The sequence below is a fragment of the Sinohyriopsis cumingii genome, chromosome 8 (genome assembly GCF_028554795.1).
Source record: "Sinohyriopsis cumingii isolate HCF-2022 chromosome 8, ASM2855479v2, whole genome shotgun sequence".
In the NCBI taxonomy this organism is placed as follows: Eukaryota; Metazoa; Mollusca; class Bivalvia; order Unionida; family Unionidae; genus Sinohyriopsis; species Sinohyriopsis cumingii.
In genome coordinates, this window is record NC_142968.1 from 7,226,728 (window position 1) to 7,244,358 (window position 17,631).

Here is a 17,631-nt window from a genome sequence, read left to right on the forward strand (position 1 = left end):
CCACCCTACTAAAAAACATTAAGTTTTTCTATTATTAGTGACAGTTCAGAACATATTAACTGCAGAAGAGCCTGTCAGACAGATTGAAGGGCAGACTACTTTTAGCACAAAGAGTCTTTTGCTCAACTGTCCAAAAAGAATTAAGATAAGACCATTTAATGAAAACATGATATTTTTTATTAATAAGATTTTCAAATAGACCATATTGGTAGCATTTTCACTTAGGACAAACCAGACACTTCTGGCAAAACTTCATGCTAATATGACCATCTGCTGCCATAGTAACAAGATTTTTACTGAAGATCATATCAGCACCACTGTCATTCTGAACCAACTAGACATCATAAGAAGTCTTTTAGTGAATCCCCATGTTGATATGATCATCCCATTCAGAAGGAGAAACAATAACATTCCAAGATGGAAATTCTAGTCGCTGTATTGGATGTCCAAGCAGAACCATTTTCAATTAGGACCAACTAGGCATAAAAAGAAGTCTTTTGGTGAAAACTCATGTCAATACGACTTTCCACTCTGAAGCCGCAGCAATAACAAGATTTTTGGCATCATGGTGGCCATATTGGACATCTTACTGGCACTAATCAGACATTGTTGATCAATTCTGGAGGATAACAAGAGTTTCAAGACGGCTTCTGTGGTCGCCATACTGGATGTCTCAGGGGGCGCTCACCAGTTATTATATACTTTTGAAAGAGTAACGTAAGTAAGGTGAAGTTGTTTCCATTTAAAACATGCACAATGGAGAGAATGTTGGCATACCTATATGCTACATTAATGTAATGTGGATGAAATTTCTTTGGATATTGTACTTTTGGAAACTGTACATGATCTAAGCACAATGCTAACTAAAATGAATGCTCCACTGCGCTAAAAAATCAGTCTGAATTAGTCTAAAGTACACTGTCCATAGCAGCTATTAAAATAGGGAAAATGAATTTTGCCAGACTGGACAATACCAGCTTCTGAAAGTGCAATGAATGAATTACCAAATATATAAAATGTAAAAAAAGTTATCAGCTCTTTTTTATACAATTTACCTCTGAAGTTAAGGAAGTGAAAATGACCAAGTGGAGCTAGTAGTTTTTTGAAAGGTGCACATTTGGAGTAAGACCAAGCTGTATACTATAACCCATATTACACCCATCAATCATACACCAAAATAAAGGGAATTAAAAGTTCTTTGAATTATACCTAAGATATACAAAGTCTTTTTAAATAGCCATATAACCAGTGAGGAAAGCCAGGGAAATTCTTTTTCTTTAAAATTCTAACCCTATGCAAAATGCGAAACTGTCGGGCGCCACCTGATCAATACCATTTTCAATTAGGACAAACAAGGCCATGAGATGGATGTGTGTGAAAGTTTCATGTCAATCCTCCTGGTAATTTAGGTGGAGTAGTAAAAACACTTGTGCTAATGGATTTTGAATGCTGGACAGTAGATGACAGACAACAGGTCATTTTATAAGCTCTCCAGTCTTTGATATTAGAACAAAATACAACTTAACTGACTGAGCCAAACTGGTAAGGCATACATGCCTGAGCAAAATAACAGTACCAAATTTATTATGCTATGCAAAGTGAAGCTTGAAATTACAGAGTTGATTCTTAAATAGATTGCATGAGAAGAAAGAGAAAGTGTCCTCCCTTATAGGTTTATATAGTACATGTATGATTGGTTGGTATCTTCTGAACAACGATACGAGCCCCTGTGCTTCTGTTGTCGGTCTGATTATCATAAACATTTACACATCATTATCACACAATTACTAAAAATTATACCTGTATAAATTGAGATATAAGCTTAGGACTACCAGCTGTGTGAAAATGAAATGATATATCCCGTCCGTATGAGTATGTAAAATAGTTTATAACCTACAGGATATATGAGTGAAAATATGGTACTGAACAATAGTGCTGAAGTTTTAATAGAAACCAGTGGAAAACATGATCATACACATACAGGATTTTGAGATTATCTAGTCTTTCAAAATGAAATGATCATGAATCCCCACTGCTTGATTTTTCTGAAATCAAAGTTCCTTACAACTCCAGGCTACAAGGTTGCCAAGACTGACATGGATGATTTGGATCTAGCCCCTTTCAACATTATCAAGTATAGAGAGGACTTATCTCGGGCTAACCACATTACTGAAATGAAAGATGCCATCGGCAGAGTCAATATCTTGAATCAAATCAAATTTTTGGAAAAATTTCACAGAAAAAAGTAAAAACAAAATGAACAGGTAAACAGCTCTTCAATCAGCTGGTAAAATGAAGTCAATTAAATAATACAGATTTTTTTGTAGCCTGATCCAGCTGCAGACATTTCAGACTCACCTCTCAGTTTAATATGTTGTGGACAATAAGTCATACATTTCAGATTCACCTCTCAGTTTCATATGTTGTGGACAATAAGTCGTACATTTCAGACTTACCTCTCAGTTTCACATGTTGTGGACAATAAGTCATACATTTCAGACTCACCTCTCAGTTTCACATGTTGTGGACAATAAGTCGTGCATTTCAGACTCACCTCTCAGTTTCACATGTTGTGGACAATAAGTCGTACATTTCAGACCACCTCTCAGTTTCACGTACTGCAGAACAATGTCTGAACATTTCAGACTCACCTTTTGTCTGTAAATACTGCAGGTATATTCCCCCAAGATATGCTGAGACACACATGTCAAATGATCTCATCTTAATCTCTGTGCCTAGGGAGTCAATAACAAGTTTCAGCAGTGGGACAGCTTTGTTATTCACTTTCTGTGCCACAATGATCTTGATCTGAAATTAAATGTACCATATTCTCTTGTACTTGTAATTAAATGTACCATATTATCTTGTACTTGTAATTAAATGTAACATATTCTCTTGTACTTGTAATTAAAATTAAATGTACCATATTCTCTTGTACTGTAATTAAATGTACCATATTCTCTTGAACTGTAATTAAATATACCATATTCTCTTGTACTTGTAATTAAATGTACCAAATTCTCTTGTACTTGAAATAAAATGTACATTCTCTTGTACTTGAAATTAAATGTACCAGTAATTAAATGTACCATATTCTCTTGTACTTGTAATTAAATGTACCATATTATCTTGCACTTGTAATTAAATGTACCATATTATTTTGTGCTTGAAATGAAATGTACCATATTCTCTTGTAATTAAATGTACCATATTCTCTTGTAACCTAAATAAAGAGATGGCACTGGTCATAGATACAATAAAACCATACAAAATATGGTGTGAACTTGAAGATCCAACAAAAAACAGCCTGACCTCAAGATTTACACACAATGAAATCTAACATAAGCTGGTATTGTTTTAACTAAGAGTTCTGGAAACACTGCAAAAATTAAAAACAAATTGTAAGTCATAAATACAAATTACCCTGTCAACTGAAGCCGATTTGAGTAGCCAACAAAAAACAGATTGATATAGAGGAAAATATAATGATTACTCAAACATGAAAACTAGGTCGCAGTGACTTTTATTGTACTCTGAGATTCATCTACATCTCAACTTTCATGAGTGTAGGTAAATAAATAAACCAAGGTGTATGGATGCAGAGGATTTAACAGTGGATTGGCACCATCCTGGCTACACAGTACTGATTTGAACTTAACTCCAAAAACTGTAACGGTAAAAACCAAGAAGAAAAAACTGGAGGAAGATAAATCCCTCCAAACGAACAAGTAGTTCAACAAAATAACAAGTAGCTTGAAAGATGTATAATCTGTCTGCCCCATTTTTAATAGTCATCTATGTACAAAATCGTAGGGCATGGTTGACTTGGAGATTACTGACCAATCAGTCTCAATAACCTGGACCTTTTGTCAAATAATGTAGTCTTCAACTAAAGTTATTGTGTAAAAACGATCTTCTCATTAGACTTACCATGACTGTGATTTCTAAACTTAATACACCTGAGTCTATAAGTTTCTTTAAGAAATTTACTCCTCAAACAAAGTTGCTCTGCAAAACCCATTTGTCTTCAAGTTACATCCACTGATCTTTGACCTTTTGACCTTAAAATCAATAAACCTCTTCCAAATTTTAAGTGCAAGCCATCATCAAATTTCGGTCAAGGTACACAGCCCAGTATTAAAGCCATTTTTTTTAAAGAATCTTCTTCTTCCAGTCAGTATATTACCTTTGGTCATTTGACACCAACAGGCACCTTTCTTACCCAACATGCAAGTCAGCCACAAAAACTTTTGTGATAGTATATGGTAGAGAACCTAAATTATTCTGCAGAAGTCAATTTCCTCCTCTTGGTTACACTGAACCTGACCTTTGACCTTTTGACACAAATTGTAGGTTTCTTTCTTACTCCAAGGCAAACTATCCACAATGTTTGGTCCCGGTCTAAATCTAGAATTATGTTATTGTCTAGAAACTATTTTTCTAATTTAACCTAGTGACCTTGCCCTTTGACCCCTAAAATAGGCTTATTCAATATCTGGTCCAAGTATGTGATGCAGAACCATTATTTTTTACGGAAAACAGTTTTTATTCTCAGTCAATGATCTTGACCTTTATATTTTGACCTATTTCATACATCCAAGTGTGATAAGCTTCTTCTGCAACTTTATAAGTCTTAAACATTTTAAAAGAGTATCTTTTTGTGAACACCAAAACTTACTCAGCACTTTAAAGCCAGGATTGTGCTCATGAAACTCTATACATAACACCTACCTACCTACTTCCATAAATAAATAAATAAATACAATGAATTCATTATATAATGAATGTACAGAATTCAATAATTGATATGTAGAATTAAACAGCCAAACATATCCCACCCTGTCATAGATAAAGCATACAAATTTATTCAAAAAGATTTCTAGCATACAGCTTACCTTCTTAATGACAAAGAAAAGCTCCATATCTGTGGCATTGACAATCTCTTGAGAATCTGTTTTGACCAGTTGTTTTTCTTTCTCCTCCTTACAAAAGAAAAACACAAAATGTTGTCACATTCTCTACTTAAGTAAATGCAGTTTCATCTAGCACTATTCTATCAGCTAGTGTGAATGCAGTTTCATCTAGCAAAATTCTATCAGCTAGTGTGAATGCAGTTTCAACTATTACTGTTCTATCAGCTAGAGTGAATGCACTTTCATCTATCTCTGTTCTATCAGCTAGTGTGAATGCAATTTCAACTATTACTGTTCTATCAGCTAGTGTGAATGCAGTTTCAACTATTATTATTCTATCAGCTAGTGTGAATGCACTTTCATCTATCACTATTCTATCAGCTAGTGTGAATGCAGTTTCAACTATTAGTGTTCTATCAGCTAGACTGAATGCACTTTCATCTATCTCTGTTCTATCAGCTAGTGTGAATGCACTTTCATCTATTACTATCTGTATAGGATTTTGTTTCTTTCTTTTGCTGATATTTTTACATTTTCTAACTACCATGATAGTTTCAAAGGTCTGTGGCTACCCTAATTATCAGAGCAGGCAGCAAGGCAAGTTGGAGAGGCAGTTCTTGTACTGCCTGCTTCCGTACCTTGTCTATTCTCAGGCTGAAAAACACTGATATAAAAATAGGTGTAGTACAGAAAGCCAATGAATGATATGGCTTTGTTGAAGGCAAGCAGAGAAAGGCATCTCATCTCACTAGATGCATAATTGCTGAAGCCATCAGGGCATTAGCCACTGAATGGTGCACACCCATTTTGATCACCTTGGCAATCTGAGGCAAGTATTCATGGTCACTGCCCAATTTTTGTCAAAAAATTCACTAGTGATGCCAGACCTAACATGGAATATGCTATATGTAATATCTGAGATCTGTACAAGCTTGGTGGTGACATGGCAGTGATGGATCCCATCTACCACAATGTAACATTTGAGATTTGTACCAGTTTGGTGGTGACATGGCAATGATGGATCCCATCTACCACACTGTAACATTTGAGATCTGTACCAGCTTGGTGGTTACATGGCAGTGATGTAAGCCATCTACCACAATGTAACATTTGAGATTTGTACCAGCTTAGTGGTAACATGGCAGTGATGGATCCCATCTACCACACTGTAACATTTGAGATCTGTACTGGCTTGTTGGTGACATGGCAGTGATGGATCCCCATCTACCACAATGTAACATCTGAGATCTGGCATGGAAAATATTGCAATCCACCTAAAAAAACCCAGCAAGATCGTCATATTAACTGCAATCACATTTTGTTTAAGGTCAGCATTTACTATCAAGTCATTATGCAGCCTTGCTCACCCAAGTAATTAACCCTGGTCAGTGATCAAACAGTACAGCCAGCTGGACTGGCTAGTCAACAACTGAAGCAGTGGCAAGGAAAGATGGCAATGTGGATCATCAATATAAGAACAAAAAGAACCAATGACTGGACTTGTACACCCAGAATGCCATGCAGCAGGATATGTGCCTGGACTTGTACACCCAGAATGCCATGAAGCAGGATATGTGCCAATCAGGTTGTCAAAATAAGGGAGAATCCCATCAACATCAAGCAATTATTGGAGATTTGCAATGCATGTAAGGAGAAAAACTCTCCAAAGGTCAGCAACTGCATTGTCACTTCTTGTATCAGTTCATGTGTCTGTGACTCCAGCATCATCTGGGAAGGCTGCAGGGCTGCCATCTCAGCAACCCCTTTTTGAGCCATTGCAAGCTGACCAGATGTAATGGTCACTGTAGGTATTGTATGCACCGCTTTTGATGGAGGGCACTAACATGGCATCCTCCACCATCAACTGATGACAAAATCTCTGGAAGATGAGTCAATGCATTGTGCTCTATCAATCAAATTTTCACACAGCTCTTTTTCTCTTTAGATCATAGACAACATTGTTGTGTCTTCAATGTTACTTTATCTGAGTGTTTATAGCACTGTCATGTCTTCAATGTCACTTTATCTGTTCTGTAGCATTGTCGCGTCTTCAATGTCACTTTATCGTAGTGTTTTGTTTCATTGTCGCGTCTTCAATGTCACTTTATATGAGTGCTCTGTAGCATTGTCATGTCTTCAATGTCACTTTATCCTAGTGTTCTGTAGCATTGTCGCGTCTTCAATGTCACTTTATCGTAGTGTTTTGTTTCATTGTCGCGTCTTCAATGTCACTTTATATGAGTGCTTTGTAGCATTGTCATGTCTTCAATGTCACTTTATATGAGTGTTTTGTAGCATTGTCATGTCTTCAATGTCACTTTATCTGAGTGTTTTGTAGCATTATGATGTCATCAATATACCACATTTTATCTGGGTATATTGTAGCACTGTCATATCAATATATAATAATAATAATAATAATAATGAGGACTTTGTATACTGCCTAATCTTTAGAAGCTCTAAGTGCTTTAGAACATTAGACAACACCTATAAAATAAAAAACATATATAATGATATGATTACAAAAACAAACACCATGAAATTAGAAAACATTAAAAACATGCTGAAAATATTTAAGGTAGGAAACATTATTAGGTCTTTAAGTTTGTACCTGTAGTCGAAATAAGTGAGTTTTGAGAGCACTCTTGAATGGGTGTATTGTAACATTGTAACTCTGCATAAAATTGTATTGTAACATTGAAACTCTGCATAACATTGTATTGTAACATTGTAACTCTGCATAACATTGTATTGTAACATTGTAACTCTGCATAACATTGTATTGTAACATTGTAACTCTGCAAAACATTGTATTGTAACATTGTAACTCTGCATAACATTGTATTGTAACATTGTAACTCTGCATAACATTGTAGTGTAACATTGTAACTCTGCATAACATTGTATTGTAACATTGTAACTCTGCATAACATTGTAGTGTAACATTGTAACTCTGCATAACATTGTAGTGTAACATTGTAACTGGACATAAAATCATGTGGCTGAATTTTGTTTCTTATTTAAAAAATGGCAAAAAAAATGTTACACAATTTTACTAATAACAATAAGAGTCCTATGGATGAAAATAATAAAGTCAACTAAAAGTATCAGACCTTTGGAAATCAATAAGGATTTACCACCGGCTAAAATCGGTCATGCAGGCAGGTTTTCTGTCGCAGAAAACCACTATGATCTCAATTAATGTTGTGTTGAAAAAGTTTACTTAAAATTGAACCCTTGTTATTTATTATTTGATAAGAAGAGTGTATGATCTTCAATCTGTTGCAAGTTGGATGAATTTAGTTTTTAAATGCTCATTCCAATAACTGACAATTTGTGAGAGGGTACTGTTTTTCTTGACCATTAGTATCAGGGTACTGTTTTCCTGGATAATTAGAGACAAGATACTGTTGTCCTGAACAATTAGAGACAGAGTACTGTTTCCCTCTACATTTAGGGATGGGGAAGCTTTCCTGGACAATTACTGACAGGGTATTGTTTTCCTGGACAATCAGTGACAGGGCACTGCTATCCTGGACAATTACTGACAGGTTATTGTTTTCCTGGACAATCAGTGACAGGGCAATGCTTTCCTGGACAGTTAATGACAATGCACTGCTTTCCTGGACAGTTAGTGACAGGGTACTATTTTCATAAACACTAAGTGACAAGGCATTTTTCCCAATAAAATTCTGTGTAATGATCATGACTTCAGGATATTAAAGCTACACAAGAAAATGCACAGCAACTTATAAATTTTTATTCATTTTGGATTCCTTGGACACTTAACATATCAATTGTTTAAAACGTTAAATCCTCCAACATGTTAAAAGTTGCCATTCTTAAATATAATCTTTAGACAACCATGTTCAATCTTCTAGATACTCAACAGTTTTCAGTGGGAGTCTGCATGAATTCCAAATCATTCATTAGAGCAAATGGACTGGAGGAGGGGTAAAGGCACTTTTAACACATTACTGGCTATCAAGCCCAAGACACACCAAGGGTGCCGTTCAAGGCTTGCCTACATGGGCAATAAAACCATGATCAAGGCTTGCCTAGATGGGCACTAAAACAAAGATCAAGACTTGCCAAGATGGGCAATAAAACCACAATCAAGGCTTTCCTAGATGGTAATAAAACCATGATCAAGGCTTGCCTAGATGGGCACTAAAACCATAATCAAGGCTTGCCAAGATGGGCAATAAAACCATGATCAAGGCTTGCCTAGATGGGCAATAAAACCATGATCAAGGCTTGCCTAGATGGGCAATAAAACCATGATCAAGGCTTGCCTAGATGGGCACTAAAACAAAGATCAAGGCTTGCCAAGATGGGCAATAAAACCATGATCAAGGCTTGCCTAGATGGGCAATAAAACCATGATCAAGGCTTGCCTAGATGGGCAATAAAACCATGATCAAGGCTTGCCTAGATGGGCACTAAAACAAAGATCAAGGCTTGCCAAGATGGGCAATAAAACCATGATCAAGGCTTGCCTAGATGGGCACTAAAACCATAATCAAGGCTTGCCAAGATGGGCAATAAAACCATGATCAAGGCTTGCCTAGATGGGCAATAAAACCATGATCAAGGCTTGCCTAGATGGGCAATAAAACCATGATCAAGGCTTGACTAGATGGGCACTAAAACAAAGATCAAGGCTTGCCAAGATGGGCAATAAAACCATGATCAAGGCTTGCCTAGATGGGCAATAAAACCATGATCAAGGCTTGCCTAGATGGGCAATAAAACCATGATCAAGGCTTGCCTAGATGGGCACTAAAACAAAGATCAAGGCTTGCCAAGATGGGCAATAAAACCATGATCAAGGCTTGCCTAGATGGGCAATAAAACCATGATCAAGGCTTGCCTAGATGGGCAATAAAACCACGATCAAGGCTTGCCTAGATGGGCAATAAAACCATGATCAAGGCTTGCCTAGATGGGCAATAAAACCATGATCAAGGCTTGCCTAGATGGGCAATAAAACCATGATCAAGGCTTGCCTAGATGGGCAATAAAACCATGATCAAGGCTTGCCTAGATGGGCACTAAAACCATGATCAAGGCTTGCCTAGATGGACACTAAAACCACACTCCATGAATTACTTGTCAGATACTCTACCAACTGAGCTTCCATGACTCCCAGAGACTCATTTATAAAGAAGCACTCACATGGACCAGTTTATACAGAAGCACTCCCAGGGACCAATTTAAATGGAAGCAATTCCAAGGACCAGTTTATACTGAAACACTCTCAGGGACCAGTTCATATAGAAGCACACCCAAAGACCAGTTTACACAGAAGCACTCCCGGGGACCAGTTGATACAAAAGTGCTCACAGGGACCAGTTTATAAAGAAGTACTCCCAAGGACCAGTTTATATGAAAGTGCTCCCAAGGACCAGTTTATACAGAAGTATTCCCCTGGACCAGTTTATACAGGTCTTCCCAGGGACCAGTTTATACTTAATTACTGACATGGACTAATAATGGAAACACAAAATCATTTATACCTTCTCTAACCAGACATGAAAAAGTTACCTTGGTAGATGCTTCAACTATCTTCTCTGCAATACGATTTTCGTTGATGTCTACTGTTGGAATTGCACTTGGACCCTAAAGTACAGACAAATCTGGTGTTAATCTTGGTAAATGGGGCAAAAAAATTAAAATAACTTCATGAACAAAAATGAAAAAGATACAATTTAATGATGCAACAACATATCCTAGGATACCTGAATTTTGCATTCTTTTTTCAGTATTTATACTGTGTAACTCAAATGATTCAATTTTCTTTTCTGTTTCACACAACATATAAACCGGCAAATTAATCAGCTTCAACCAGTCAGTAAATGGTAAATAAATTAATGATTTCCTGTGAAGCAGTCTGCTTTTGTACAATCAATGCTTATTGCACAACATACAATCATGTGATAATTACACTGCAATGTCACTTTTTAACTATGTACATTATATCAGCAATAATTTGGGGAGTTTGTACACAACATGACATGTTTGCAACTTCTGACTCATATAAAAAATGAGAAGAAAAATTTGTATAAAATTTGAATAAATGTGAAGATAGTCCTATAATACTAAAATATAAACTCGACAAAAAGAATTCAAGAAGATAGTCCTATAATACTAAAATATAAACTCGACAAAAAGAATTCAAGAACTCAGGAAAGCTTTTGCAATTTATACTTCCTGTTTCAGAAGCCCAATGTTATCTTAACAAGAGGCCAAAGCAGACCTGGTATACTGTTCACCTGGCTTATATAACTAAAACTCATTTCATGAAGCAAGTCTATGCAGTATTGCAAGAACATATCCTATGTGAATCATCCTCCAAAATTTCTATCATGTTTATTTTACCTATTTTACTATATTTTGATAAAATTCTTTCTAAAGATAATATCACAATTAATATGCACAATCTCCTGCTCAAAATGAAGTCATCAATCAGTGATTTTAATAATAATAAACACCACGGATCAAACATATGGCTTTAAGAGCAGTCACAAGCTCAGTCGGTCTGATGCAGGATCACCTCATTAATATGCAATGATCCAACAAAATTTCAAAACTGCCCAGGATCTTGACAATACAAGTCAACATTGAAATTTTGACTATGGCTTCCAGGTTGGCAGTTAGCTCAGCCAATCACATTCATGATCACCTCATAAATATGCATGTGTCTCATTATTTAAACAGTCCAAGATTTTGACGATAGAAACATATATGCCAAGTTCAATCAAAATGGTTCTCAAGTATGGGTAATAAACTCAGCCAATAACATAAAAGATTACGTCAATCATATGCATGAATACTGCTCATAATAAAACTCATCCAACATCTTGATGATTTAAGCCAATGAATCAAACTTGATCAAAATCGAATATGAAATATGCCTTCCAGAGTTGTGACAATCTAAGCCAATCAGATGCCAGATCAATTCATTAATGTGTGTATGTGCACTTCACTCATTACTAAAGTTGTACAAGAGCTTGATGATTATAGCATTTACTCCAAATCTGATCAAAAATCAAATCAGAAACTTTTTCTCCAGAGGCAAGATCATCTCATTAATATGCATGGACATCATAATTATCGAACCCATCCAAGACCTTGATGATACAAGATACATTGGAAGTTGATGAAAATCTTATCAGAAATCAGGCCTTGACCAGTGGTCACCTTCAGCTTGATCTTGTTATTACTGACTTCATTACCGACTTCATCTGATATCTTAAGGATGTAAGTATAAACTCCAATTTCAATCCAAATCAGCTCGGTCAATCCAAATCAGGCTTCCAGGGTGGTAACAAGATCATGAAACATTATATATATATATATATATATATATATATATATATATATATATATATATATATATCAAGGGTTAAATTGTTTGGAAAATCTATGGTTGTCCATGGGCAACCAGATTTGAAAGTCTAGTTGCCCAGTAGATTCTGCAGTTGGACCAAAAACTGCTGTAATCAACATTTTCCACCAACAGTTAGTGTTATCTACACACAGTATTTGTAATTTACCATCACTCATGCTAATTAAGTGTCACACAAGTTGGCAATTCATCATTAGTCCTGCTAATGGAAAGTGTCACACAAGTTTGCAATTCTGTTTTAGCCAACAGCCAGTATCAGAGGCAAAATCAACTGAGATTGGTTTGATTATTTAAATGCAATATTTCTTTAGGTAACATTAGCCAAGAGACAATTGCCAATTTCCTCAAAAGACCGATCATAGTACATGTACTAGATCTTACACACTCAATCCAAAGATGAAAGAAATACCACCAAGACAAATAAGTTTTGCTTCTTGAGGCATTCTCCCCGAGGGGTTGGTAGAATGGGCTGTGATATCTTAACAAGTAGCAGATGCATGTGGTTTAATGTGACTTCTCACCAAATGTAATCACCCAACATGCACTTAACTACAAGATTATAATTTAGGTACCCTGCTGCAGGTACCCAAAGGGACAATTCAATGATCAAATTCCATTATTATTTAATGCTGGAAAATATAAAAAAATTCCATTAAAATATATAACAGTTTTTGAATAATATTTTCTGCTTTAATTTAGGTATTTCAGAACTTTTATATCTTCTGAAATTTCAGTGAAAAGAAATCCTAAATAAAATGAATACCTTTGAAAACTCATCCTCAAGCTCAGGAGTGCTGACCTCTGGGAAAGGAATACTCTCAACAAGGGCAAGTAACTTCTGCATCTTGTAGTCTGAGATATTGAGGCTCAACAAGGGCAGTTCTCCAAAAAGCTTCATTCTGAAAGGTCATTTAGAGTTGCTAGCAAGTATGAACTCCCCACTTTTGTAGGTGGAGACATTAATAAACAATACTGAATAAGCTGTGGTCAAGTAGATCAGAATAACCCCGTTTTTAAACAACAAAAATATGGCGCATGTCAAGTATATTCTATTACAAGTAAATAAGAACTACTGTAATAAACTCTTTCAACAACAATTATGCCAACTTCTAAATTGTATTCATCTCAACTTGTCAAAGAAAGTAATTTTAACAAATCTGTAATACTGCAGTGGTTAGAATATGAAAAATACTCCTGAATCAAAACTGCAAATCAGATTCTTACTTGGCCATCCTCACATCATTAGCAAACATGCTTTTCTGGAAGACAACACTGATTGAAATTGGCAGCAGGATATGTAAAGGTGAGACATCTGTCACTCGTGCTGCTTGCCAGTCGATCCCTGATACAATGGAAAATGAAAAATAAATTTGACATTCACTGGTCTTTCACTGTAAGATGTTACACTACAATGTGTTTTCAAATAGAGAGACCCTAAACTGGTTAATATTACAAAATCTGTATTTTGTTTGCATTTCATCTGCACTTCATCTGCATTCATTCTGCATTTCATTTGCACTCAGTTGGCAGTCCATTCATGCTAGCATTTAAGCTCCTTGTTTTCTGAGTGTGTCATTTGGATTTTTAACATAGCTTTAAAATAATTTCAGTCATATCACTACAATGTCTGCAGTGTGGCAGCTTATACTGATGTCTAGCACCGGGGCATCATGCCACAGACAAGTGGCATCATGTTTCACCCACTTGCATTATCCTGACACCAGGCCAACCAGTCCTAATGCTAACCTCTTAATGTAGAGCACCTAGCGAGGCAGCTGATAGTACCATTTTTTTTAGACAAGTTTTTGGTATGACCTGGCTTGGGTTTCAACCCATGATCTCCCTCATTCAATGTGCATGCTCTAACCACTTAAACCACTGAAGCAGTCCTTATTTTTCATTTACAGTTTTAGGAATCTTTCCAATTATGTATTTATTATTACCATTCATTTCTTTTCATTTCTGTTTGCCTGAAATGCACTGACCCTACTCAACACTTCAATTTTCAATAGTTTTAAATTGAGAGAGCTATTGTTTTCATATCTTGTTTATTAAAAGTGTGCATTAGTTAAAAAAAATAAAAGTCAAATAAAACCTAAAATGCAATTTCTCTAGTAAATAAAGTTTCTCTGAGAATACTTACCCAATCACATTAACATGACAGATTCAAGCCTGCAACCTCCTTAATCCAGCTTTTCTAATTCTGCTTTCTGTTTAGATGATACAAAAGGCAAAACATTCACTGACAAAGCCTAAATTTGGTGGATCCTCTGGATGCAGCCCAGACAACCATTAGCCTCAATTAAACCAACAATGAGTTCAGATGAGAGAGAGCATATGACAACTCTCTTATTGACAGTATCTGGTTCTTGGCCACAAAGCCTGGTTGTGTCATAAAGATCATTGAACCATCTGATCTGAACCTATCCTAAAAAACTTTAACAGAATGCATCTGACTGGCTTTATGTTATAAACTCTTTTCTTTTGTAAATGTCAAAAATTGTTTGGCTGTTAAAACTTCTTTACAATTACAACATATCAGAAACTGACATGAAACACAATGCACTGCCACAGTGATCTAATAGAAATTATGCTCGAAATACAAATGAACTGGCAGACAATACAATATGTCCCTTACACAACTGTCGTAAGAGATAAATATCCGAGGGTGCACAAAATTTAAATGCACTGACGTTTAAAGTGTAGATACCTGGTTCGGAGAAGAGAAGCTGTATTCTGTCCACACTGATGTTAAACTTGTCATAGGCTCTTTTCATCAGCTCTTCTACTGATTCCATCTGTGTTACAAAACAAGTCTTACATGATCATCACATTTTAGCTGATTTGACATATCTCCAAAAATGTAAGGACCTTTCTTTTCTTTAAAAAACCACATGCATCTATCACTTCAAGACAATGTCCAGTTGGAAGTTGCTGCTTTCACAGATCAAAGAATGGTTTGAAAATATTTAAGCATTTGTCTTTTCTTGTATCTTTTCTAACTATACTTATTCTTCCTGGCAAGGGCCTCTGTGCAACTGTGGATTAGATACCTCATAAAACAGTTATGAAATAATAATAATAATAATAATAATTATTATTATTATTATCAGCTCTAAACCAGCATTTTTTGACTGCACACTTATTGTAAATTCATTTATTTTGAGTCACATCAATTTTGGCAGTTTTTCAAAAACAATGACCAGCTTAATTCGTGGGTTAAGACAGGTGCTACTGTTTCCATACGTTCATTTTTGGCTGGGTTTTTCAAAAGCAATGACCAGCTTAATTCATGGGTTAAGAAAGGTGCTACTGTTTCCATACGTTCATTTTTGGCTGGGTTTTTAAATTAATGGTCTGAAGCAACCACCAAATCTTTAAAACTTTTATCCCATGAAAACTGGTATTCCATGAAAATTGGTATCCCATCAAAATTGGTATCCCAAGAAAAATGGTATCCCATGAAAAATGGTATCCCATCAAAATTGGTATCCCAAGAAAAATGGTTAATTTGCAGTATCCTGATCTCATACTAATCGAACCACTTTGCCACCATCTCTAAAAAGCTAAAATTATTTGGTCTCAGCAGTAGCCAGCTTAAGATGTTGTTTATTATTATTATTATTATCATTATTATTATTATTATTATTATTACTCTAATTATTATTATTATTATTATTATTATTATAATACCTGTCCAGTTGGTGATGTGGGCAGGCTTTTCTCTGTGTTGACCTTCAGGTTACCAAGATCAAGGATAAGCATTGGTACATCTCTGAAAACAAAAGCATATGGAGATTTCTATAACATGGATTCTGGATTTGGATTCGTTGTCTTAGAAAAATTAACTCATAAACAAAGATATAGCAATATTATTTGTCAAATATCCAGATATAAAACCCATTTTTGTTACAATTATTCTAGCTGTATAAGATCTCTATCAAGGTCATAACCAGATCATGTAACTCACAAGAAGGGGTTTAACTAAGTCCGATGAAGTTACATGACTGCCAAATATACAAATGGGCAAAAGACAATGGCAGACATCCTCTACTACAAATGTTAAAATGTATATATCTAATTTATGATCCAAATATATGATATTATTTTATTATATATAGAAATGAGTTACTGTATAATTTATTATCAGTGGAAATTATCCACAAATGGAGGACAGATTGTATATAAACAGTGCTGATTGAATATGTTTTTCTGCTCAAGGGAGATAACTGCAAAAACTAGTGTGTTGTTGGAAAATATCATCTCCATAGCCAACATTGGCAGTGAAGAGATTCTTTCCACAAATAAAGTATACATCAGGTTTATGAGGAAATAAATTCAGTACATGTCATTTTATCAAGGACACAGAGAATGTCATGACCAGTTGGAACCCAATAAGCCTTTCACCTTGGGCTAATACATTAAGTGGTTCAAGACTGTCATAATATTCCATAAACACTAGAAAACTATAAAGTCACTGATAACATAACCTCTATTTACTGTACATGGCACTTAAAAAATTCATTACAAAAATTTTAATAAAATCTCAATTCTAATGATAATGCTGTAGCTGTGAAAATGATGCCCGTATTAAGTATTCTGCTAATGCAAGTGAAACTACAAAATAGAATTATCTCACTTTTTGTACATTCCACCATGTGGCATGATGATGTAGGAAGACTTGAGATCGACAGTGATCTCGGTGTATTTCTGTATCTCCATAGCATGTTGCAGTCCAGAGGCAGATTGCTCCTTTATCTGCTCGTATCTTGACATGGCTGCCTGCGACAACCTGAAATGGTACATCAATTGTGAAAAATCATGTTTGCACTGTGCAAGTGCCCAAGCACTGTATATGTAATAGAGACACAAACTATATCATAATGACACTGTGCAAGTGCCCAAGCACTGTATGTAATGGAGACACAAACTGTATGATAATGTCACTGTGCAAGTGCCCAAGCACTGTATATGTAATGGAGACACAAACTGTACGATAATGTCACTGTGCAAGTGCCCAAACACTGTATGTAATGGAGACACAAACTGTAAGATAATGTCACTGTGCAAGTGCCCAAGCACTTGTATATGTAATAGAGACACAAACTATATCGTAATGACACTGTGCAAGTGCCCAAGCACTGTATATGTAATTGAGACACAAACTGTATGATACTGACACTGTGCAAGTGCCCAAGCAATGTATATGTAATTGAGACACAAACTGTATGATACTGACACTGTGCAAGTGCCCAAGCACTGTATATGTAATAGAGAGAAAAAGTCAAACATCCCGTTATTCACAGC

At 35.6% G+C, this 17,631-nt stretch overlaps 1 protein-coding gene across 6 annotated transcripts in view; it reads right to left on the bottom strand.

Annotated features, from left to right (window-relative positions):
- LOC149792919 (intermembrane lipid transfer protein VPS13A-like) overlaps positions 1-17,631 on the bottom strand; it is a 345,749-nt gene that overhangs the window by 232,099 nt on the left and 96,019 nt on the right. For all 6 annotated transcript variants that reach the window (XM_089966749.1, XM_089966747.1, XM_089966746.1 and 3 more), the window contains 8 exons: positions 16,964-17,116; positions 16,018-16,099; positions 15,035-15,122; positions 13,549-13,666; positions 13,088-13,223; positions 10,461-10,535; positions 4,896-4,982; positions 2,652-2,808 (listed from right to left, as the gene is read on the bottom strand). In XM_089966749.1, coding sequence (XP_089822875.1) covers positions 2,652-2,808; positions 4,896-4,982; positions 10,461-10,535; positions 13,088-13,223; positions 13,549-13,666; positions 15,035-15,122; positions 16,018-16,099; positions 16,964-17,116 — 896 coding nt within the window. The remainder of the gene's footprint in view (positions 1-2,651; positions 2,809-4,895; positions 4,983-10,460; positions 10,536-13,087; positions 13,224-13,548; positions 13,667-15,034; positions 15,123-16,017; positions 16,100-16,963; positions 17,117-17,631) is intronic.